The sequence below is a fragment of the Larimichthys crocea genome, chromosome XX, assembly GCF_000972845.2.
Source record: "Larimichthys crocea isolate SSNF chromosome XX, L_crocea_2.0, whole genome shotgun sequence".
In the NCBI taxonomy this organism is placed as follows: Eukaryota; Metazoa; Chordata; class Actinopteri; family Sciaenidae; genus Larimichthys; species Larimichthys crocea.
The window spans coordinates 1,196,852-1,221,710 of NC_040030.1; the positions used below are offsets into that span (position 1 = coordinate 1,196,852).

Below are 24,859 nucleotides of genomic sequence, written 5' to 3' on the forward strand. Positions count from 1 at the left end.
TTCAACATGTCAAATGTCCTTTAGGAACAAAAGGAAAAAAAAGGGGGGGATAACACTGGAGCTGAAAGTGTTTTAGGAAGCAGTGAGGGAGAATACCAAATTTAACAGAAGAAAGAGGGGGAAAAAAAAAAAGATACAATGACTGACTTGGTTAAAGCACAGCTTATCATTACAACTCGAATAAACCACGACCAGGAAATGGAAAAAAGAAATCTAACTCAGCGACTCGAAAAAGCACAGAGGTGAATCTTTTTAAAGTCTTGTTGAGTTGAGAGCGTGCTGAGAGCATCCTGTCTGCATCCATGACGACGTGGCTGGTGGTTAATCGAAGGTTATGTCCATGGCATCATTCCCTGAGAGTGAAGAACTGCGCACCCCGAGCAAAACACACATCAGCACTGGTCTTTTTTTTTTTTTAATAAAAAAGGATAAAACCTCAGTCACTCGTTGAAGTTCCTCAAACGTTCTTCTTCTTCTGAATGCATCGACTACTTTGGATCGACCACAGTGGCTCAGAATACTTTTTTTTTTTTTGCTAAATGAGAAGTGGCACTAGTTGAAAAAGCTCAGGTGTAAATATGGAAGTAGTTTTCTTTTTTTAGAAAAAAAAAAACCTAACCTAGTTTCTATTCGCACATAGCCCAACACCTCTGGCTACAGGGAGAAGAGGAAACCAGAACAGACGAGTCAACACAGGATCTATTCAAACTGGGTAATGAGGAGGAGGAGAAAGGCGTGGGGAAGAGTTGAAGGTAGTAAAAGAGTTGTGGGTGAATTGCTACTCAACAGATGATGATCACACAAACTCTAAAAACATCCACATTTACAAAAAAGTATGTTAAAAATCAAAGAAAAGAAGAAAACCCCCATAAAAGAAAAAAAAAACACCTCAGAATAGCCGAGGGGTTCAAATATAATAAAATCATCTCTTTCAATTAATAAATACATCATTCAGAATTCATAAAAATAACACATAAAAAAAGAAAATCAACATCACAGATAAAAACGAGAAATAAATTAAGCAGTCATTCGTCTTTTTCTTCTTTTTTTTTTCTTTTAAAGAGCGAATGACTCGTAATTCCTATTTTCAAACAAATCCAGAGAGGCAGCACTTTGAGCAGACGACGAAACACGGAGTCGAACTATCAAAAACAGCTGAGTGCAGGTTGATTTGTGCAGTCTGTAACGTACCAGACCAAGTCAAGACCGAGACCAGAGGACATCGAGAACGAGAGATGTCCAAGACTTGGAGCAAAGTCAAGACCAGACAGTTTATAGCAGTCTGTAGTCAAGACTGAGTGAAGGTCAAGTCCACCTCAACTGAGATCAAGACCAAGACCAAGGCAGACCGAGAAAAAAATTCCGAGATGAGACCTTCAAAAAGTCGTCTTGAGACTGGTAGAGACCAAGACCAATCTTGAGTACTACAACACTGGTATATCGCCTACTTAGGTAGCTAATACTCAACCCAGAGTCCTCTTTGTCGGAGTAAAAACACGTCTGATTCCAAGACGAGTCCGGTCTGAAGACCAGGACTGATCTGGAGTCAGTCAATAAAATGCGTCAGAGTGCTGCCTCTCGCTCCGTCCTCTCCTCAAAGTCATTATTGCTGGTGTGATTGAGATAAAAGGGGGGGGAAGTCGGGGAGGAAGGGACAAGCATGAGTGGAGAAAAATACAAACAATAAAGCACCATTTCGAAATATCAGTTCTCCTTTTTAGCACCTCGTTTTCCTCCCTCCAGGGCCAGAGGGGAAGAGAAGAAAATAAAATAAAAAAAAATAGACCCTGCTGGAGATACAGCTTTGTTTCATCTGCTCCTCCCGTCCTGCTCAGTTCGTCCATGAAGCAAATAAAAGGTTGTGTGGAGGGAGGGAGGGAGGCGAGGCTGCGTTCAGCAGAGAGGAAATATTAGTAAATGTGATGCAGATGATCTTGGCATCCGAAGCAGTAGATATCTTGCTGCTCCCCCGGCAAAGCGAGCATTTCCGTTGTTTGTTTGTTTGTTTGTTTGTTTGTTTGGTAGACCTCCTACGTCTCCGTTGTCCATTCGAATGCCCGCAGGAGCTTCAGTCCACCTTTTCCCTGCAGCACAACTTTTCATAACATGCTCGGCATCGCTCCTTTTTTTTCTGTTTTGTTCTTGAATGTGCTTGTAGTGAAGTCGTGCACTTGCTTATCAAATCAAATACCCTGTCTCCTAAGCATGCACAGTGAGCGTGTTTTCTTTTTTTATTTTATTTTAATTCACGTGTCAAGGTTCGTTCAGTTACGGTCGTCTCCAGGCAGTGTGTGTGTGTCTTTTTTTTGTTTTTGTTTTTTTTAATGTTTTTGTTTTTTTCCTCCCAGTTCTACAGCACAAAAAGTGTCCGATAACAAATACACACACGTTTCTTCTTCTTTTACATCCGCGTGAATCTTTTGTTTGTTTGTTTGGAGTGTTACACAAAGACCCGACTGTGTCTGTTGAGTTTCAGGATCTTCCCCAGTCTCTGCTTCGCTGTGGCCATTCCTTTTTTGGGCCGCTTGCCTGAAAAAACAAACAAACCAACAAACAAACGTTAATTAACTAATTAATTAGAGAAGAACATAATTACAGTTAAAGAGTGAATATTTGGTCCACTTGTTCTCAAACTGAGGTACGAGAGCTCCCCTGAGTGGCAGCAGAGGAATCTCTGAAATATAATTTTTGATTAAATAAATCAGGAAAATTCAATACTACAAGAATTTGAATGAAAACACTTCAAACATTAATTTTACCTCCAATTTGAACAGTAAACTGTCTATAGCTGAACAGAGTTGGCCTGTAATTCAACGTCCGTTATAAAATATATAGTATTTTATATACGACAAATGAATATTCTCAGGTGGTACACGGTGTAAAAAGTTGGAGAAACACTGGATTATTATAAAATCAGAAGCAAACTCAAGATTTATGTGTTACATATTTTTCACTAGAATTTATTAAGTTAGTTCATATTGTTTTATTTAATTTCCACATGAATTACTTCATGTATGCATTATTAATTCATTATTATTGGTTATTTCTTAATTATTTGTTTTATCCAGACACATTTTAAAAACACAATTACCTGTTTAAAACTCTTAAAATGACTAAAATCAAACTTTAGCACTCGCAGGTTGTACACAGATCAAATAAAAAAACAAAAATAGACAACAATTAATTCAATCTAGCAAAATAGAAAATGCATAAATAAAATGTTATGGATAAGTATAATAATATATTATTCTAACACGGGGATAAAAAGTACACAAGGCTGATTGATCAGAGGCATCTTAAATGAAAGCCCGGCTTGTCTTGAGGTTTTTAGTAAACCTCGCTCTCCCTCACTGAAGACTCCAGAATCAATGAGTGCATAAATCTTTTTGAAAAGAAGTAAACAGAATCTGAACCTTTCGTGGCCTGATTGCTGATAGGCGGGGGGTTTGGGGCGTGTCTCTTGGAGGGGTGCAGCGGCGGAGACATTGAGGGGTCACAGTACTGGTATTCTGTCTCTGGGCTGCTGCCGTGGTTCCGCCTGAGAGGGCTGGGGAGCCCCTGATTGTCCCAGGCCTCGCTGCTGTTGCCCTGGCTGTCCATCGGGCTCGAGTCCCCCTGCAGTCGGTGCTGGTGCTGCGCCTCCTCCCTCTGCTCCAGCGGCGAGCACTGGCCCGAGCCGGACCACCAGGGCTCCTGGGATGAGGCTACCTTCTCCGGCTTGGAGGAGCACAGCAGACCAGCCATAGACAGCATCCCCTGAATGGCCTCTTCTGTGCTGGGTGAGGTAGGACGTTCTCTGCAGGAAACACACGATTACTCACAAACAATAATAAAATAAAAAAAGGTGCCATGATGGAAACAGACATCATGTTTCTCACCGTTTGAGTGGTTTGTGTTTGTGCCTGAGTTTCTGGCCAGAGTGGTCCAGCTCTATGGTGTGCCCTGAGCCTTTCTGCTGCTTAGACGAGCCCCTCTCCTCCTCTTTGTCCTCCTCCTCCTCATCCTCCTGGGAACTCTCTGAATCCTCGTCAGACGAGGACGACGAAGACGCTTTATGCTACGTTGGAAAAGAGATTTTAAAATGAGAAAGGATGCACCAGTAAAAAGTTAATGTGGCACTTTAAGGAATATATTTCATGTTTTACTTCCCAGATAAGTCTTATTTATGGCCTTTATTGTGCCTGTGATTTAACCGTTTTATTTACTGCATGTGGAGCTGCACTGTCTGCTGTGCATTTGTGCCTTTTAATGAGGTATAAATATGTCCTATACAGTCTGTTTATTGTTGCTACTAATGTAAACAGCGATGTTCATTAACAGAAATCAATTCTTTCTTTCACATTATTTGAGGGTTTACCTCTGTGGGAGAGTCACTGTCTGACTCCGTGTCTGACACACTGGAGTGTCCTGAGACTTCTTCCCTGAGTTCAGTCTTCACCCTCTCCAGACCTCCTGAGAAACAGGAACACACGTGAGTTTAAAACACTGACGACAACAGCAGCAGCAGCTGCCTCAGGTGACTTACTGAAGAATGCAGGTGTCTCCACTGCGCTGTGCTGCTCTTCACTGTCGTGTGTCCTCTCCGACTTCACGTCCACGTAACTCTTTGGTGGGTCTTGAACAGGTGACCGTTCACCCTCCGTCTTCACCGGGCTGCCGCCTGGCCGCCTCATGTCTCTGCTTGCACAAAGACGAGAAGAGAAAATGTTTATATTATCATATTATTTCACTGTTTAACGTGCCCTTATAGATATAAATTTATCGAATCTTCACATATTTAGGCGAACTGACTCTGTGGTGAGTAACCAGTGAACAACAAGAAGCACAAACATCGCTGTGTTGACCAATCAGAAGTGAGCTCTCACCTGATAATCCTGCCGTTGACCAGCATTAGCCGTAGGTGGTTGTCGTCTAGAGATTCAGCAGCAGCCGACGCCGTCGACACTTTGTTGAGCTTCCCGTGAACCTTCGCGCAGAACGCCGCATCCTGTGGTGGCACGGAGCGGTCGGTCAACAAACATAACCTCTCTTTAATAAACTCTGTAAACAACCGACTGCTCCTCGATGCTCACCTCCTCCAGCGGTCCCACCTCCAGCCTCCTCAGCACCTCCCTGGTGTGCCGCTCTAAGATGTCCAGGTTGGAGGGCACTTTGGGGGCGTGCCGCTGCTGCTCCCTCAGCCGCCTCGCCGCCCTTCTCGCCCGCCGGGCCTGACACAGCCTCTCCAGCGTGGAGCGGGTGGCCGGGCAGCCGTTTGATCCAGACGGTAGTCCACATCCACTTCCCTGCGATTTCACTGGCTTGCTACCACCGACTGGTTCCTCCTGTTGATGTGAGGAACCAAAACACATCAGGACCAACAAACACAACAAGAATATTAGAAACAATGGTTGGCAGCCTGTTACAGTAGCTCTAACAACTTCTGTCTTTTGTGACGTGGATGAATAAAATAAATTATAAATAATAAACTGGCCAGTAACTCTGGATGACTTGAGTGGACAGCTACTCTACGACCCTATTGAGTATTTTCTTATCCATCCATAAAGTATCTTATTTGCATTTATTTAATATTATACTCTTTGTGGACTTTAAAGCTGCAGCCTCATAATCTTCCAATTAAAAAAAAAATAAAAGGTCTAACCCTCTCCTATATCCTTTCCTCCTCCTCGTCCCTTCTTACCTCCAGGTAGCGGATTTCCTTAGTCAGCTCTTTAATGAGATGGTTAGGCCTGATATGGTCTGGTACCTCACTGCTGGGCTCAGTCACCTGCAAATCCACAACAGACCGCATTCAGAAAGGAGACGTGAACAGAGGGAAGTCTGTTGTTGGCCACTGACACACATCCAAGGAGATAAGACCAAAACACGATAACCATCTGGACTGTAAATATTCAAGGCAGAGTCAGGTGCAGGTAATGCGGAGAGAGATGACCGTGAGAACGCTGCGGTCGACTCTCACCTCTCGTTTCAGCCACGTCCTCAGTGCACTGATTAAAGCCTTCACTCCCTGCACTAGGTAGGTCGGTGGAGGACAGTTGTCCTCTCGTAGCTCTGAGAGAAGAAAATAAAAAAAATAGTTAGTTAAACCTTTAAAAAAAAGGATGTATATCCATTTGCAATTTAAATTCCAAAGTTGATAGATAAAATGTACAAACTGGTGGTCAGAATTAACCTGAACATCGGACGTGTTTTCGGAAACCATGCATCTTTAAATTCTGTGATTTTGTCATTAAAGTTCTGATTCATTCAAACACACATAAACATAAAATTTAACTTGAAAATAAACAAACTTTGACAGACAATATATCTAACTCATAATACAACATCATATACAAAGGCCTGTGATAAATCAAAAACTTTAAAGTGACCAAAACAAACATTCAACAACAGATCTTCAGAGCATCAATTTTTTAACATCTGGGGAAACTGTACTCTTCCATAATCTGATGATTGGTCGTATTAAAATAATATTAAATATATTTGGCACTTCTGATTGGTCCTCTAACAGACACAGTATTAGCGATACAGGTACCACGTGTTCTAATATTTTCTCCCAAAAACTATAAACTATATATAAATTGAAGTGTTTCTGACTGAGAAAATTCACAACTCCTTCAGTTGAAGTGAGGGACAGACGATCTATTAAAGGGCTTTAACTCGAGACATTACAACAACTAACTATAGTAGTGACTGTTGCTTTAATGGTTTGTTTAATTTCATGACAGAGACTGCACAAATGTGAGCGCTTTATATTTAAAGCCTCTTCTGTTACTTTTAATCTAACATCTCTATGCTTTGTACATATTAACTCATAAAGTATAATTATTTATTATATAACATCTGACTCACCTTTTAGTGTTTCCAAGAGGTTCTTGGCCACATACCAACAGATGGCCTCAAAATACGGAAACTTGAAGAGGTCTGGGGTTTTCAGACGACGCTCCATTTCATAACACCTACAAACCAAAACACAGAACGGCTCAGTGATAAAGGAACGATCGTCTTTAGAGTTTTTTTAAATACAGAACAATCTCTGTGTTTGTTGACCTGTGCTATAAGCTCAAGACATGAGTGTTTTGTTCTGCTCTGTCCAGTTGACTCGTAAACCCGAGGGAAATATTGTTAGGCACTGCCAACGTTAAATTAAAAGTAAAAACAAATTTACCTGAGCTGCATGCCAATATTGAGGTTGTGAAGGAAGTTCCCTCCAAACGCCATGCAATCCTGAGAGGTGAGAACAGCATGGATCCAGCCTGTAGGGGGCGCCAGAGTCCAGAGGTTAACACAACTTAGCCGTAGACTGACTTCCAACAATAACAAACTGAACTGACACTTTTTAAAAAGGCACTTCAGATATGCAAGTTAGATCGATCTGCAAGAGTAGATGCACAAACACAGACTTGTTGTCCTCCCACAGTCGGACAGAAAACAGATAAGCTCGTCTATTAAAAATGTGTCCCGCCTCAGATAAACAGCTCTTTCTGTGAGAGAAAGCAGAATCTAGTGGGGGGTGGTGTAAGTCTGATAGACAGGCCTGATAATGCACTGCTTGACTGACCTACTGTGCTCTCTGACCCCCGCTTAATTCCCACCTCTCCACACCCCTCTCTTGCCAAAAAAGCTCTCCTTTACAACGCTGCCTCGGCCTGCTGAGAAAGCATCGCTCGAAGACTGATTGAGGACGTCCAGCAGTCGACGGGCTGAACCGAGCTTTGTCTGCTCGGGGGGAACTCGATCGGCTGACAGAGTCTATTGAGGGGGCTGACGGATGGGTGACTGTGTGACTGGAGACATTAGCGTCACTTGGGTGGAAAGAAAGCGTGTCGCGTTGAGTTTGAAGCACAAACATCTTTTTGCACAACTTCTAATTAACGACGACGGAGAGAGAGAGCTGCTCGTTAGAGGAATGTAAGACTGCAAAGTCGTCCTACTTTCATCATATTACATAATACCACTGTTTTTCTTCATTTTTTCCATTGTAATCGTGATCATTAAGAACTGTTTGAGTTGTTGCTCAGGAAGAAAATTCTCTGTCTGTTATTTTCCCCTGGCAATGACAGAGGACCTTCAGGAGGCCTGTATTTTCCTGGCTGCAGCCATGGGAAGGCATGATTATTTCAACTTCTGAAAACACATGTGAGAAGACAAACAAATCCAGAGGACAGGTCAGATGTGTTGGTGTGGAGTTACTCAGACATCAGCTTTAATAAAAGAGATAGCCGATTGTCCAAAACCACAAAGAAGGTTGATGATACTCTAAGTCTCTTCTCTAAACTTTGGCGTCTCTTCACTGTGGTTTGTTCACTCTGAGGTCAAAGCTGTCACTCAAACCCTTCTGTAGTCCAAACAACCGGGCAGGCTGAAAAGAATCGATCCGACAGTCAAAAGCTGAGGCGGTCAGTCCATCAAGAAGTGTCCAATCCAGAACAAATCTTTTGAACGGGGGTAAAGTGTGTTTAGGCTGCCAAAAAAAAGAAGAAGCACATCGACCTGCAAAGTGACGGCGTGCTGCAGAGACCAATCTCGATGATCTGACCGGTTGAACCGCTCCAAAGTCAGCCTGAAATATCACCGAAACTGGGCGCTATCCAGGTGGAGTTCATGGACTAAACTATTTTAATCTCCCGGTTATGTCAGCTAGGAGAGTCCTTGCATGGTTTATTCCACGTTCCCGGCTTTTGTGCCTATGCTGCAAAATAAAAACACTAACGGGACAAAGATTGATTCTTAGTGGTAACGTTCATCGGAAATAAACACAGCACACATACGTCAATCTCGATCACTGGTTCTCAAACTATGGTATGTGTGCGACCTCTGGAATAGCACACGGAGGAAACTCGAATCTCTAAAACTTGTAATATTTAGTTTCAATACCAGCCTGCTATGTTGTCACAGTCATGCATCACATGAGGAGCTACGAGCTAAAATGTGTCGGCTTAGTTCTGGCTCTTGAACAATCAACAGTAACTTCTAAAGCGGTACCCCAGTATTTTCTGAGGTGATACAAGGAGTAAAAAAAAGTTTGAGAAATACTGAACTAGACACCCGACTAATGAGTTACAGGTCCATAACAAACCTCCCATTCTTCAGTAAGGTCACACACTCGCTTCGCCAGCTGTTTTGATGTTTTCCAGTCAGGATTTTTCGACCGCATCGCATCACCGACTGCTCTTGTTAAAGTCTTGAATGACATCCACGTATACAAACACAATGGCCAAAGTTCCAGTCTTGGTATTTTCATACAGTCTGTAACCTCAGTGGAGGAAGTTTGTGTTCATTTGTTAAAAGCCAGATCGGAACTTTCTCCTTGATCCGGACAGAGTTAACCGAACGCCACGTGTGAAAGCGCCCTTAAAGTCAGATTATTAAACAGAAACATGCATAAACACAGCAAACACAACCACAGACCTGTAGGGACGAGCAGGGTGGTTCCTTGGGGCACGACACACTTGTAACACTTATCCACTTTGTCCCCGAAGAACACTTCACTCTGATTGGGCGAGGAGCTCCATGCCTCGTATAGTGCAAGGTTGGCGGGAGTGGGCTTGATCAAGTAGAAGATCTTCTCCCCCTGCGAAGCAGAAGAAGAGTTAACGGCCGGCACACTTTAATGACTTTAGATGGTGTGTGTGTGTGTGTGTGTGTGTGTGTGTGTGTGTGTGTGAGCGTTGTTAACACCGACAAACACCTTGAAATTAAGGTCAGGCTTTAGTTCATGAACGAGGGAGTGTGAGATCATGAAAACGGGCTCAGCAGTGCTGCCCCCAGAGCAGCTTGATGAATAGATGCGATGTGAGAAGCAGGGTGACCTTTCAGCAAGTGGTAGCCAATCAGCCATGACTGCCTGCCCCCAATACCTCGGTATGTACAAGCGCACTAAAGATCACTGAGCCTGACAAATGAGAGGGCAGCACGGTCTTAAACAACAAACAAGACGTTAATTTGGCCTGGAGCGCGTCGTTGTCGATTCCCGCCTGATTTCTGGACACACAAACACTCACCCAGAGAACATGGTACCAGACCGAGGTGCCTCCAAAGTCTATGTGGAAATCTGTGTAGCTGTCCTTGACTCCCATTAGGCAATACTTCTGGACAAAGGGCTTGGGGAAGAAGGAGTCGTCGGGCCAGTAGTTCTCTACCCAGGACATCTTCTGAGCCACGTCAGGAACCTCCACCAACTCTGACATCCTGAAGCAAGAAGTGAAACAAGAAGATGAGTTAGACTAAAATACTTTTAGTAATAGTGATAGCAGAGTTATCTTAATACTTCAAAACATCTCAAATCCAATCAGTCCGAGCATGTTTGAGCAAAAGAGAACATTACTGATCCATCCATCGCTTAAACAAGTACTTATTTATCCTATAGAAAAACAACAGAATACAGTGAAATATGATTTTGGATTCAAACAGTGAAACCCCACCGGGCACGTCTCTTCTAAATATGTAAACATGCCGTGCAGTTAGTTCTCCTTTCAGCTGGGGGTGTTTTATTTTGAAAAACGGACCAGATTCTCTCTGCCTTTTCTGAGTCTGACTTAGTTGATTCTCCTGTTATGTTGGAATTTACAGATGAGGGATATCAGGTAAACTCTGCTGCACTATTTAGAAAAAGGATCATCATGCATGGACCTTGTCATCTTGTCATGATGTAACAAAGAAAAACTACTTCTGCTTCTCTATGGGGAAGCTAGAACCAATATTGCTCAGCATTTAGTCCGTTATCAATCCTAGCAGACTCAAAACTCAGACACATATCCGGTTTACTTGAGTGTCAGCTAAGACCTGACTAAAAGTAGCTAGAAATTAAGTGTCTAAGATCATTCTTGACTTTGGAAACATGTATGACATGGAAAAAAAATCCTCATATTTGCTGATTCACTCAGATGTGTAGCGCTCGTGTTATTCGTGAATCTGTGCTTAACGAAGCTCTCCCTTTGGCAGGCTGACTGGAGAATAGCTTACTTGGTGTCGGAGAACTCCAGGCTGATGAGGTTGAGGACCTTGGGTCGATGTGGTTTGGTGAAATACTTGATAAACTCGCTGAGCTTCATCTTGCTGTCCGCCTGCCGCGCCACATCTATCACGTCGATGACTTTGTTGCCACCTACATGGGAGAGACGTACCGTTTAGTCGACACGGTATAAGGACGGAGAAGTTCTGCAGTCGGAGAGTCTTGAATGAGAAACATCTTCAACTTTTTAATTGGCTGCTGAGTGGGTGCGGGGTTCACTGAGGTCGGCGGCCTGCTGGCATCACCATGTGCTTTTAGAGATCAAACCCTGAGGGAAACTGGCACCGATATGGCAGCGCGGGGAGGGGGAGGTCGTACAGGGAGAGGGGAGGCGAGCGAAACGATCTGTCAATGTGTCCAGACCACCAGTCCCCTGAGGAGGGAGAGAGTGGGTGGAGGTGAGAGGGCCGCTGCGTTTTTTTAACGCCTATGTGTGCGTGGGAGACCTCGAACACAGCGGCAGATACGTGTTCAGATGTGAGAAAAGAGAAGAGTGTACATCGGTTGGGTGCGTGGTGTGCATTTATGTGGATGAGACAGAAAACAGATGCTGTAAGAAAAGAAAAAAAAAAAAAGAGAGAATACACAGCTAACAGTTGGGACGCTACAAATCACACTCGCGTGACACATGGGGCCGGAAGTAAGACTGCAGGGCTGCAGAGAGTGTAGCAAGACAGCTGGTTGTTGTATTTTCCCCACACCCCTCCCACTCACCTTTTTTATTACCCCTTTGCGTGTTCTCCCCCTCCTTCTCCCTCTCACACACACACACACATATATGCACTTGCAAACACCTCTGAAAGCCCAGCTGGCCAGCGTCTGATGACAGAGAACAGCTGGAGTAAAGGCAGTCAGTCACACAGTGAGGGGACAAAGCTGCCTGAAAACCACACGACGGCGAGCTCAAACGCCGGCTCGGCAAGAGAAAAAGCTTTTATAGGACCCACGCGAGAGGCGATTCAGTCCTCACTTTAACCGTGATAATATATCACAACACCCTCTAATGTTAAAGAGATCATTAATTAGAGTAATTGCTGCATATATGTCTTAGTCAAACTCGCTTCTGGCTGCATTTAAAATCGTTTTTTCCTCATTAAATCAACACTACTGCACTATATTGATGTTACTCATCATTACAGCATAGTACCGTTTATTATTAAACATTAGGATGGTGTAATGGAGGCATTACTTTGTTATCCGTGACCTCAGCACACATGCGCAAAACCTTATGGTAAAAGTCAACTCCTCATTACGCATTGGCTTCTTCAAAGTTAGTTTAAAGACGCCACGGATGTGTACGGTCCTATGCTTAAATCCAGTATTTCCACAGACTCTGCTCTGACCTTCTTCGTGTATGTATGTACGGTCAAGCTGCACAGACGGTGGAAATGTTGGATTTAAATGCCGGTTTTGGCTCGAGCAAACATTTAAATCATTCAGGGTGGAGAGTTAGATTTCTGTAAGATCACGAGTGCACGTTTAAAAGATACGACTCGGCGCAGTAATGCAGAATTTTCCTGCTAAGGTTAGTGTCAGGAGTACTTCTTCTAACCTTTCAAACCCTTTACTGTGTTACATTACTGTATGTTTAGTTTCTGTGATATAATACTTCTATATATGCCAATTGAATTATCAAACAATCGGATGTTTCTTTCTGCTCCACAACTAGGAACTGTACCTAGGTACCCATGTTAACTAGGCAAATGTATAGCACCATATGTAGCTTTTAATGTCATCTAAGGACAATCATATGATCAGACTGGTCAAACCTTCCCAGTCAGTCTCTGAAACTGAGACTATCCAGGTGGATTCATGGACTAAAAACTCTGATACTCTACCTGTTGTGTTCTGGCTTTGTTTATTTCATGTTCTTCTAAATCAGAGTCTGAGTATATGCTGCAAAACAGTGACACAAAGACGTTGGTTTGGTTTGTGTCCGATGGTTTGAGAGGGAGAAAGCGAGCAGTGGTTGAGTGAGTTAGAATGAATGAGAGTGAGGGAGTGCCGGCATCGATAAATCCGATTAATCAGTAAGTTATTTCCTGATTGTTTCACAGCAGTTACTTCATAGATCCTGTCTGAATGTACCCTAAGACATGCAGCAAAGGTCCCCTGGTGTCTTAACCAGCATGCTTTTTGCGATAACACGTTGATCAAATATTCAGACCGTCAATTCAGTCCAAGTCGAGTCTCCATGTTTTGTTCCCGGTGTGCTGCATGTCCAAAAGAACCAGCTGCACATTTATATTTTGTCACATCAATCTCTCGTACACGCTGTATTTATCGAAACTCCACCGATCATTCATCGGCTCCTCCACCACCACCGGGGCCAATCATCGGCCACACACTAAGTTGGCTACACAACCGCTTAGACCCCAGTGAGACACAGAAGACATCAGCGTTCACTCCTGTTGTCCCATTGTCTTCGAACTGTAAGAAACGTAACCGGACACTCAGTCCCCGGTCACAACACCTGTGCCTTGGCTTAAGGCTCAATAGGGCATGGGAGAGGGAGATAAAGTCAGAGAGGGAGTCTGTAATCTGAACTTAATGATAAAAACACCAGTGGGCTCGGTAATGGGCCTGTAATAGGAGCTGGGAAGTGGCAGGCCGTTTCAATAAGGAAGTGCAGTGGTCATAGAGAGGCTGGTGAAAGCTTAGACGTCACTCATTTAGAAGTCATTCAGCCATCGCCTGATGCCTGATAAGTGGGTTAAAACCCCATGAACCTGGAAACCTGTTCATATTGACACACAGATGGCGCCTGCTCAGCGATGGCCACTTAGCAGGCTGGTGTTGGGTTGGTTTCATTAGCTTTTAAAGCAAACTGAGGCCGCTGTGTATTCCAATCACAGAGCCCGCATCCTTCCCAAAGGATAAACACTAATGTGTTATTGTGAATCCGATACAGCTGACGGCAACTGTTTTTTTTTTACGCCGGGCGGAATAAAGCCCGCTCATTATTAAGTGTCCTTACCCACATACTGCTCCACGTCTTTGACGGAGAAAGTAGGAGGTGGTAGTTTGAGTCCCAGGCCCTCCATCTCTGTGATCACTATGGGGTAGTTGAAGCCGTGTCTCTCCAGATACTTGGGTGTCACCTGCTCACCCTTCATCCGCATGAGGATCTCTTCACCACTGAAACAAGATCGCAACAAGTTCAGTTTTCACCTCATCTACTGACATTTTACCGTCACTGCTGTTAAACTCTTGTGTCAAGTATAAAACCAGCTTTATGATGAATTCTTTATCTGGTTAAACAGATACGGACGAGGCTTGACAGGTGAATTTATAGGTATAAGTGTGCATGTGTCCAAACTGATACCGACCTGGCGAAGGTCCTGTTCTGGAGCTCCTTGATAAATACTGGTGTGCCAGCCTGCACTGGCTTTGATCCATCGTCTGGCTCCGTGTAGTCGTGCCTGTGCCAGTTGTTGCGCTTTTTCACTGCAACAAAAATAAGTGACATCAGAGATTCAGTCTAATTTCATAATCTCGCTTCTTCAAGCTCCTAAAAAAAAAGTGGTGTAAGGACATTAATTCACTACTCAACCCCTGTGCTAAGAGATTCGGATGGAGGGGCTTGTCCAATCGAAGCAGAGGGGGCTTACAACACCATTCAATTAGCCGGTTAATGTCTGCCCTCTGGGCTCGACCCACCTCCCCCCTTCAAAAATCAGACTTGAGTAACACTGCAGAGTGACCCTTTCCCCCTGGGACCAGTTCAACATACAGAGCCAGGAGGGGTGGGAGGGGAAAAACTGAATGAAACAGGGGGGCTAGACATGTAAATGTAAAGGCAGGGAATCAGAGGACGGGTGTTCGCTACATGCGATACGTGTTAGGACTGAAGATGACAGCAGTACTCACTCAGGGAGGGTCCTTGTACGACATCACAGTTGGGACAGTGGTAGACATCAATATCCACAGCATGATGCTCTTCTACCTGCACACAGCTGGGGATGGAAAGAAGATACACTTAGAAGACGCTTCTTCCAACGCGTTAAAGCGAGATTCAGGGTCTGCCCTACATGCCTGCTTCATGTAAGACATGTTTAGAGCAGTTTTAGAATATTCGGTGCATAAAATGTCAGAAAAATGCAAAATTTAAATTCAGTTTTTGACCACTTTGTAAAAATAGTTAATTTCCTGCAGCATAATGTAAAATCTTGTATTGACTAAACCAAAGGGCACCGTTAATTATTTGTCGGACGTGTTAAAAACAGTCTAAATCACAGCCGATCTAATGTCAAACAGTATGTGTGTGGTACCACGACAGATGTCAGGAGGTAAACAAACACAAAACACAGCAAAAGTACAGTTTGGGTCTGGAAAATCTCCTTCGCACGGATCCATTTTCTGTGTAGCCTCGCTGGTTTTTGAGGCAGGAAAAGCAGGAAACTTGAAGCACATTTTTAAAGCCGTTGCACAACTTGAATGAGCCGTGTTAATGCCATGTTCTGTTCCAAGTCTGAGAGTCAAAGTCCAGGTTGTAATTCAGAGTTGAAGATATCAAGGAGGAGAGTCAAGAAAGAGTCTGTTACAGCTGTTCCTAAACTTGTTTGCATCTGGTTCTACTTGGTAATAAAACTACAAATATGTAGCTTTTTTAGATGTATTACTACAATGCCCCACATTGGAATAACGGGGGGTTTTCCTGTTCTACCCATTCTGCCGTCATTGCACGAATAAGGTCAAAACCTTGGCCGAGTATCAACAGCTCGGACGGTTTGTTGTGGTCTTGTGTTTTTTTTTCCTCCAGTTGGTCTTTAACAGCTACCCCCGACCGCCCTGCAACAGCCAAACCAGGCACCGACACACATGCATTCCTGCGTTGCATACCAGAGCCCCATTCCAGAGTAGCATTGGTTGAACGGCAACCGAGTTGCCATTCAGCCTGAGTGGACACCAATGGCTATTTAGAGCTGGAAAAACGTGTGTGTTTGTGTGAGTCGAGCGTGTGCACGGGTCGTTTTTTTTTTTAGGAGTTAAGTGATGTGAACTAAAAGAGGTCGCACACACAAAAAGGGCCCTCTGTGCTCATAGTCCACTGTGCTGTTTGTCATTTTAAAGTGATTCCTGAGATCTGAAGACAATGAAAGTTTAACGAGCTCACACCGCGTCCCCACTTGACCCAGAGATAACAGTTCAACGTCGGCCTCTAGCAAGTCTTCCTGCAATCTGTGGCCACGTCGGCGTGTCGAAGCACAAACGCCATCGATCTGACTTGAATCAAGCTACGACTGTAGTAATCTGATTTCTCCCATGACCGATGTAATTATTTCACTTCCGCCGCTTGTTTTTACTCCGGCTAATTAAGAAACGTGGCGCCAAGCACCATTAGCACTGTGCAAACTACGAGCGCACTTAAATGAAACTCAAAATTCGCCATCTTCGTCATCTTTGACGGCTACCACAGGGACATAAATGATAGATTTGTTGCTTTTTAAAAAGGGGAACTCCTGCAGGAGGGATGGAGCTAAATCTCAGCCGGCTATCAGCTTTGATCTGCAAGAAATTGCAGGAAACTGTAAAGGAAATAAAGCCGAGGGCCATTAACTCATCAGGAAGTGGTGAGCTAGTGTGAACACTGGGCCCCCCTCCCCTAATCACTCCGGTGCACTAACAGGATATCCACAGTAGCTCCCTCTCTCCAGTTTACCGCATACAACTTTGCACTATTACAGGCTGCACTGCAAACACTGACTTGTTGACAGCAAGAAGCACGTATAAATGTCGAGTTCTCTTCTGGAGAGCAAGAGCGAGAAAATCTAAAACAGAAATACTTCTCCTGCTCCTGCACGTGAGCGAGCGAATGACCAACAATAACACTGTGCAGCAGCTTGGCTCGGCTGTAGCACCAAACCTAGCTCATGTGTCAGGAATCTTGGTTCGAAACATGTGGCTGTCGGTCAGTCGGCGGAGGGGAAAGCATGAGTCACACACACACAGCTTCTGCCTCTGTCGGCTTTTTCATAAGAGCAGCGGTGTGTGTGTGTGTGTGTGTGCGCACAGCTGAGGGTGACTTTGTTGTCCTCATCTCACTTTAGTACTTTCCTTTATGCAACGGCGCACAGTGAGAAATCAGGGCACTGTGCCACACCGTGCTGGCCTGACTCAGCTCGTGCGTCACCTGTAATGATTGCTTTTTTTAAAAAACAAGGCGGCCCGAGCTCGTGAGACTGTGTGGACTCGAGATGGAGAATGTAAGAAGAAGGGAGGGAGAACGAGGAGGAGGAGGAGGAGGAAGCTCAGCTGAAAGGGAAAAAGAGAGCCAAATATTTTCTCCTGCCTTGCACAGGCTTGATGATGTGTTGCATCATCGCGAAAGCTGGTTGAGTGTGCAAACACTCCTTGAACCAATGTGAACCCCCTCGTTCGCTCGCAGGGGTGTGATCGGATTGGAGGGAAAGTGAACGTACGTCATCTTCATACCAAACTGAGATAGTTTTATCACATGTTGTGGGACGACAACGGAGCGTATTGTTACAGAAGGTGACAGAGAGTACAGGGGGGTGAGGGGGGGTTATTCTGCGACGGCACTGCAGCAGATTACCAAGAAAAACATCCCTTCCTGAATGAGAGGGAGATGTGTGTACTTGGCTAAAGCCTCTGCCATCAACAGCCCCTCTCCCTCCACTTCCTCTCATCAAGGGCCTCCTTCCTGTGTGACTGAGAGGGCTTATTCATTAGTCCGTGCACTGTGAGGGGGTTCATTGTCCCCCGTGATCGGCGCAGAAACACAAAGCCTGGAGGCGGGCATCACCATTATTTTAAAGCTCTAAATAACTGCTCTGCATGGGGCGGCGACACGCCTACATTAGGGAACTGGCAGCTCCCTAATGGATGGGTGGTAGGAGATGGAGATAGAGAGGAGATGAGGGCAGTTAAACACACCTGGCTATCTTTATCTACCCCGGAGGAGCACCTGACTCCTCGGGCCCTTTTCCCCTAATGCACTCAGTCAAAGCTTACGTAAACAGTGCTGGACGTGGACAGCGGTGTAGAGCCGCAGAGCCCTGACAGATGGATAGGGATCTGTCATTTTGGCCGTACTGGTTAGATCATTTTTAGCTGGCTGTGTAAAAGGGACCAAACATCCCTGCAGTGGTTGCAGCTTGAAGGGGCCTCTCTCTGTAGTCAGCTGGTAAACAACAAAAGAGGATCGCTTTGTTGTTTATGGGGCGTCATGGGAGCCCCGGGGAGTTTTAACAACTTAATTGTTTTTGGTGCAGGTTGAGTTGCCTTGAGGCTTTCACACATGTCTTCAACATGGTTGTCTAAAGCGCCCCTGTAAAAAAGACCTACAAAGTCATCAGTCCTGTGACTGTCTGCTGCAGGGATATAACAGCCAACAAACTCAGTCTGAACTCACCTAGAGGCTGCAGTCTTCTCTTTAGGGCTTGTTAATAAACATTTAATAGATCATGAAGGAGCTTGTTGTTCTGAACACGAGATGGCGAAGAGCTAAAACGCAGGGTTTTCCCCCCATTCATTTGAGTGGAGGTAGTGTGTTTTGCCGCCAAGAAGATGAGCCAGATCGACTTTTTGGACAAATTTAGCCCGACGTCACCCTGTGGCCACTCGGACCAGTCAAACTTCTCCACAGTCGGCCTGAAAACGTCTCTGCAACTGAGACTATCCAGGTAGATTCGTGGACTAAACTCTGACACTCTACCTCTTGTGTTCTGGCTTTGTTTATTTCATGTACCCAGCTTCGAAATCGGAGTCTGGCTCACTAATAGTTAGATGATAGTTTGAAAGAAAGAGCGAGCAGTGGTTGACTGACATAGACAGTGGATGACAGTGAGGGAGCGTCGGCCTCGATAAAAAATAAAAAGTAATTTCCTGATTGTTTCACAGCGGTTACTTTCAACACGAATAGACACAACAACCCTGTGTTTGAGCTGTCCATACTATTTTAGTCAATCTTGACAGATTTCCATCGATCTGAATCCTAATTAAGTGGACTGCTATTTACAGAGTGACGTTTCTTAACTAACATTTCAATTTTGTAGCAGGACTAAAATCATAATTCAATCTGACTGGTGATCGATACACAAGGCTGTTGACCCCTAATCAACATTGATCAAGCTGAAAGTAATGCAGCTTTCCTGACCTCCCAAGAGACAGCCTCGCTAATGAATGTAAACATAGCTTTTAGCAGGAGATATGATGTCGTTCTTCATGTCGGCCAATTAGCTTAACAGATGTGTAAACAGACAATTTGATGCGTCTCTTTCGTGGACAACGAAAAAAAAGAAAAAAGAAGAATCCTTCCACTCGTCCATCCATCCACTTAACGTAAACACAAAAAAAAGGCACTCTCCGTCGAGGCTATCCATCTCTCTTTAGTGTGCTCACACTCTGTGCGACATTGACGGATCGTGCGTTGAACTTGGCTAGCCGGAGCGCCCATCAATCATCCCCTCTGTCCCCGTTGAACCCTGCTGCTCTATCATCACCCCCCACCCCGTTCATACCTAGAAATCAGACTGGAGTGCCTGACACCTACGCCGGGGTGTACCCTGTGATCTGACCTGACACAGCGAGGCTTTCCAGCGCGCCGACGTCCACGGTGTTGACGTAAATTAGTATCTTGGAAGCGCTGCAAACAATCCGTTTACAGAAGCAGGTCTTGTAATTAGGTGAGGCTCTAAATGGTAAATGAGAGAGTTCAAACTAACATTTGTAATCCAAACCACAGGCTGAAGTAGTGAGTTTTGGTACCTAAAGATAAATCTGGGTCATGAGAAGATTGAGAGGATAGGACAAGACTCAATACTGGCTACAATCCTTGTTTTTCAGATTTTTAAAATAAAAAGGTTGTGTAGCAGTGTGCGTCTGTTTGTCCTGAACGTAACCTTTGTGAAACAATCAGGAAATAACTTTTTATTTCTCTGATTAACCGGCTTTATCCATGCCGACGCTCGCTCAGTCTCATTCACGGTCTACGTCTCTCAACCAGTGCTTTGCACTGTCAGACACACACCAAATTAAACTTCTTCGTTTCATTTTGCAGTGTACAATTGTGAGCTAGACACAGATTTAGAAGCTGGTTACATGAAATAAACAAAGCCAGGTAGAGTATTAATTCACGAATCCGCCTGGATAGTCTCAGTTTCAGAGGCTGACTGTGGACTTTTGACTTGTTTGATCGTCCGATTGGCGGCCGCAGTGTGACGTCAGGCTACGTTTTTTTCCAAAAGTTGGATCTGGTTCAACTTCTCCGCACTAAGTCTCTGCGTTTTTTGACAGACACCCAATCAAATGAATAGAAAAACCTGTGTGCGAGTATGTTTTATCAGCCCAGTCCACATTAAATACCATTACCTGACAGATCAATACTCAGTATTGGCAAACACCCAGAGTTGAATCAATATCCAGGGAGGGAAAACTTTTTTTGGCTCAACCCAAACTGATCAAGACTCTTGACACAGATAAACAACACAGTGTTCTGTTTTGATAGACCCGAGTCCTCATCCCATTATTGTGTACCGAGATGCTGACAGATACAGGTGATGGAAAACAGGCATCAAGACACACACACAAACACAAACAACAACTCCGCTAACACACTGACAAACAAGCACCGGGAGGTTGAGCTCCTCTCCTTTTCCACTCCATCGGCGTGCCATCATCCCACAGCCAGAGAATATCCCTTTCCTTCTGGCCGGCCTCGTGGGAAAGAGGCAGGAAATGTGGCTGTTTTTGGAGCTATCCTCTGTGTGTGTGTGTGTGTGTGTGTGTGTGTGTGTGTTGTGTGCTTATTAGTCATCAATGGGGGAAGCTCCAACATTTGTTCCTTTTCTTTGCTGGCACATGACACACAGCCAGTCTTTTTTGGCTCTTTCTACGCCACAAAATCCTCCCCGCCAAGGTTTCTGGCAGCGTGGTTACGTAACGACTTCCGTCATTTCAACACGAGGAAAAAAAAAAAAAAAGATTATTGTATTCATAAACAGTTGCCGTGGAGATGCGCCCACACGGGGGTGATTCAAAAACTGAAGAGAATGGAGCATGTGTAACTTTTTTGTCTATGGACACAGACACACATGGACAGGTCCGGTCTTGCTGATTACTTATCTTTATGTCAGAATCAGAGCACAGATAGCACACGTTTGAACCTCCTAGTCCAATTAAAAATAATAATTTCAGGCCACTTTGTCACCCCAAGATCCAGATCCCAAAGCCAAGTATGACACAAATTCAACACACATGCTGAGGCAAGCAAGAGGTTTTCTTATTACACAATAATACAATTCCCATTTTATGATTTCATCAGACAACACGCACAAAAAGCATCTATAACCACCACCTCAGACATAAGCAGTCAAGGGGCATGTACCCAGTTACCCGGTACCTTTAAATAATCCCCGTGTTGACCACTAGGGGGTCCCCTGCCATGTGCCTCCTCTGCTTGAAAGGGGGGATTTAAATTTCTCAAGCTGTCAATCAAAAAAAAAAAAAGCCCGACCATAACAAGCCCCTTGTTCTCTACCATTTGCTTTCTTCACACACAAAAACACATAAAAATACAAAAAAAAAAAAAAAAAAAAAAAAAAAAAAAAAAAAAAACTCACAGTTTTGAATTTATATATTAAATCTTATTAATGACTAATATACTTAAAAAGGATTATATGCAAAACAAACGTGAGTTATTTACGTATAAATAAGTTTAAAGTGCATGTTGCTATTACCTGGAATAACCCTAACCTGGCAACCCCAGACTGTTGGAGCTTGCAGCTATAATAAAAATTTAATCTGTTAAAACAAACATTAAACTTATCTCTGTGAAGTGACAACAAGAAACAGGCAAACATGCAGCATGCGTGTGTCACCATGACCCCGGCCAACGCGTCTGATTTGACTGACTGACACAGCTTTGGGCAAAACCCTGATAGATCCGCGTATTTAGTGGATTTAAAAACTATTTGCCGTTGGTTTAATTTGAGTCAAACACGATCGCACACACCGCCGGAGACGTGTTGTGTGTTTTGGTCTCGCTGGCAGACAAAAACCGGTTGGATTCAAAGCCTCCGTCGGCGACTTTCTTCGGTTAAAGTCGTGTCAATAGACGGTTTAAAACCCCCGTCGCCCACCGCTAACGTTAGCAGGCTAAGTTAGCCACCAACGGCTGAGGCAACCGTCGCTTTTCCTTGACAAACACCGAGTGTTCGTCGCCTCCGACGGGCCACATCACAAGAAAGCACCGTAACCGACGTACCTGCCGTGAAACCAGTCCTTACAGATGTCGCACTCGATCATAAACCGGCTCACATCGTAGGGCTGCCGGCAGACACAGTACAGCGGGGCCGCCGCCATCTTCCTACTGTCCCCCAAACAACGCAGGAATGAAGCGGGGCGGGGATTTAACGCCGCGTCCGGAAACACCCGAAGAGGAAGAGAGGAGAGCCGAGCGGACCCGAGCGAGACACAGAGAGAGAGAGAGAGAGAGAGGGGCAATCCCACCTCTGACGTCACTTTCCAAATTATTCATTTCCATCTGGTTGTGTGGGCAAACCAACAAAAGACAAACTTTTTCCAACAAAGGGAGTGACATAATGGGATTGTTTTGGACGTCAGTGTTACAATCTGAGATTTTACACACTCATGATTTTCTTCTTTTTTTGAGAATTAAATTATAATAATAAATAATAATAATATAATAATAATAATAATAATAATAATAATAATAATACATTTATTTCATAGGCGCCTTTCTGTCACCCAAGGACACCTTGACAGTAATTAACAGAAACAAACAAAGTAGCCCTAAAAACATACCAAATTACAAGAATACAACATTAAAACAGGTTTAAATAGGACAGTGCAATTGAATCAGATGGAAAATTATGGAAAATAATGAGCCAGATAGATAGATAGATAGATAGATAGATAGATAGATAGATAGATAGATAGATAGATAGATAGATAGATAGATAGATAGATAGATAGATAGATAGTTATCTGTGAACTGTAGTCTGTTTTTATTAGAAATTCAATTTCTGAATTGGAGGCTGTCACATTTGGATGCAAAAGTGTTCAAATAATAAACTTGTGAAACCTGTCCTGTGCGCTTAGAAACAGTGAAAAGTGAAAAAAATGAGCCAGAAAGGCCTTAATAATGAGTAAATTATGTGATAGATAGGTAAATAGACAACAAAGAATAAAAATATCAAGAACAAACTATCTATTTCGTGTAATAATAAAGCCATTAAAAAGACTTAGACATTCTCATGTTTTGCCAATTAAGCAAGCAATTTAAAAAAAATATTTAAAAATACATAAATTGTTGTTAAATAATGTAGAGAAAGTGTTTAGATTAGATTCAACTTCTAACTGTCAAGCAGTAAAGTAGTAAAGTGCAAAGTGATATGCATTTGAAGCCATATCTAGCCTCAAATATCCTACCCTTCCTACCCATATCCTGCAGATGCATTAATTTTACACCAAATTTAACATTACAAACTCCCCCCCAATAAGTTTAGTGTGCAAAATTTTAACAAAATATGCCAACGTGCATGAATAAATCTAAATTCATCCACAAGCATTAAAAAGTATAAATTCTATGTAACAATTAAGCCATAAAAATCTCTTTTTTGAGTAAAAAAAAAGAGAGTAAAAATACATAAATTGTTGTCAAAAAGTGTTTTCGATTTAACTTTACTGCCACTGTCAAGCACTGACACAACGATGTGTAAAGTGTCTAACCACAAGTGCAAGATGCAGCAAAGTGCAGAGTAATATGCATGTGTTTAGCGATATATAAATAAAAGTGGATATTTGCAGTATGTGCAGCAGTTACACAATACGTGTAGTAATTATACAATGTAGGTAAATTAGGTTAGATTATATGCAGTATGAATATGGTGAAATAAATACACTAAGATATATACAGCTTGTGCAGCAGTTACAGTCAATTGCAGGTGCTGGTGTAATTATGCAGTGCAGGTGTGTGTGTACAAGTGATGCAATTGGTCGTTTTAGCCCAAATGTGCAGCATCAGCACTGACTTATCAGTCCTATATAAACGCTGCTGATGTGATGTAAAGAAATAATTTTAAAAAAGCATAATAGTGTGACACAATCTGAAGCTGCAGATTGCAGATCAGCAGAATATGTATCCTGTGTTCTCACACCTCTTCTCTGGTTCCTCTGTTCACACTGCAGAACGGGCCATAAAATAAAACACACACACAGAAAACACAATATCACCCCTGGTATGTCTCCACGGAACGTGTCTGACATGCCCTACGTGCTTGTGTGGTGAATAGCAATGGGACCACCGACCCACAGCTTGATCTGTGAGCTGACAGCACCCATCCCCCCACACGCCCATCTGTGCTCCTCTGCATAGGCAAGCAGGCACGGTGCATGCTCATGAGCACAGAAGACACACATGTGATTCACGCTGCAGAATCTCAGTCTGAATTGTTTTTTTTGCTTTTTCTTCTTATTATTCTTTGGTGCATTCTCAGCCTGCAGCACAGATGTAAACAACTCCTTTGTCCTCAGGGTGATAATAACAGTCTGCACCACTCGGTTGTAGCAGATCATTATCGTGTCTTCACATTAGGTTTTTTTTTCTTTTCTCTCGTGGGCCTGTAGTGTGAGGAGTGCAACTTCATGTCTGGGGTGCAGATTTGCCACATGCCTGCTGGAAGTTAATTATCCTCTGTAGGTGGAGGTCAGTGCTTTCGAGGATTGTGATGAATGGCTACAGACAACTTTGCAAACGACTAATATAAATCTATAACACATATTACAAAAAAAGAAAGATAGGTGGATATTTAAATATCAAAAGTGAAAGTAACTCACCTTGCACAAAATCCTGCTGTGCTGGCT

At 43.6% G+C, this 24,859-nt stretch overlaps 1 protein-coding gene across 2 annotated transcripts; it reads right to left on the reverse strand.

Moving 5' to 3' along the window:
• Nucleotides 1-404: 404 nt before the first annotated feature.
• On the reverse strand, nucleotides 405-22,427 carry kdm7aa (lysine (K)-specific demethylase 7Aa). Of its 2 annotated transcripts, none has more exons than XM_010738907.3 (18): nucleotides 22,239-22,427; nucleotides 14,882-14,967; nucleotides 14,341-14,458; nucleotides 13,989-14,149; nucleotides 10,963-11,104; nucleotides 10,002-10,188; nucleotides 9,409-9,571; nucleotides 7,166-7,253; nucleotides 6,850-6,956; nucleotides 5,960-6,051; nucleotides 5,681-5,767; nucleotides 5,073-5,324; nucleotides 4,866-4,987; nucleotides 4,526-4,680; nucleotides 4,358-4,452; nucleotides 3,879-4,057; nucleotides 3,414-3,796; nucleotides 405-2,529 (listed from the first exon to the last, which is right to left on the reverse strand). In XM_010738907.3, exons 1-18 carry the CDS (start codon nucleotides 22,334-22,336, stop codon nucleotides 2,441-2,443), a joined length of 2,604 nt encoding a protein of 867 aa, XP_010737209.3. In that variant the 5' UTR covers nucleotides 22,337-22,427; the 3' UTR covers nucleotides 405-2,440. The 2 variants fall into 2 exon arrangements, with proteins under 2 accessions (XP_010737209.3, XP_010737210.3); XM_010738908.3 differs by having other exon boundaries at nucleotides 4,526-4,677; nucleotides 22,239-22,426.
• Between the last annotated feature and the right edge of the window lie 2,432 nt (nucleotides 22,428-24,859).

What these genes read in the sequence shown, in the direction of transcription:
- kdm7aa (XM_010738907.3), bottom strand. Translation starts at nt 22,336, where the DNA reads ATGGCGGCGGCCCCGCTGTACTGTGTCTGCCGGCAGCCCTACGATGTG. An exon ending in GGACGTGGCTGAAACGAGAG is followed by an intron (nt 5,768 to 5,959) that starts GTGAGAGTCGAC and finishes GTGGATTTGCAG; the next exon opens with GTGACTGAGCCCAGCAGTGA. An exon ending in AAACACAAACCACTCAAACG is followed by an intron (nt 3,797 to 3,878) that starts GTGAGAAACATG and finishes TGTTTCCTGCAG; the next exon opens with AGAACGTCCTACCTCACCCA.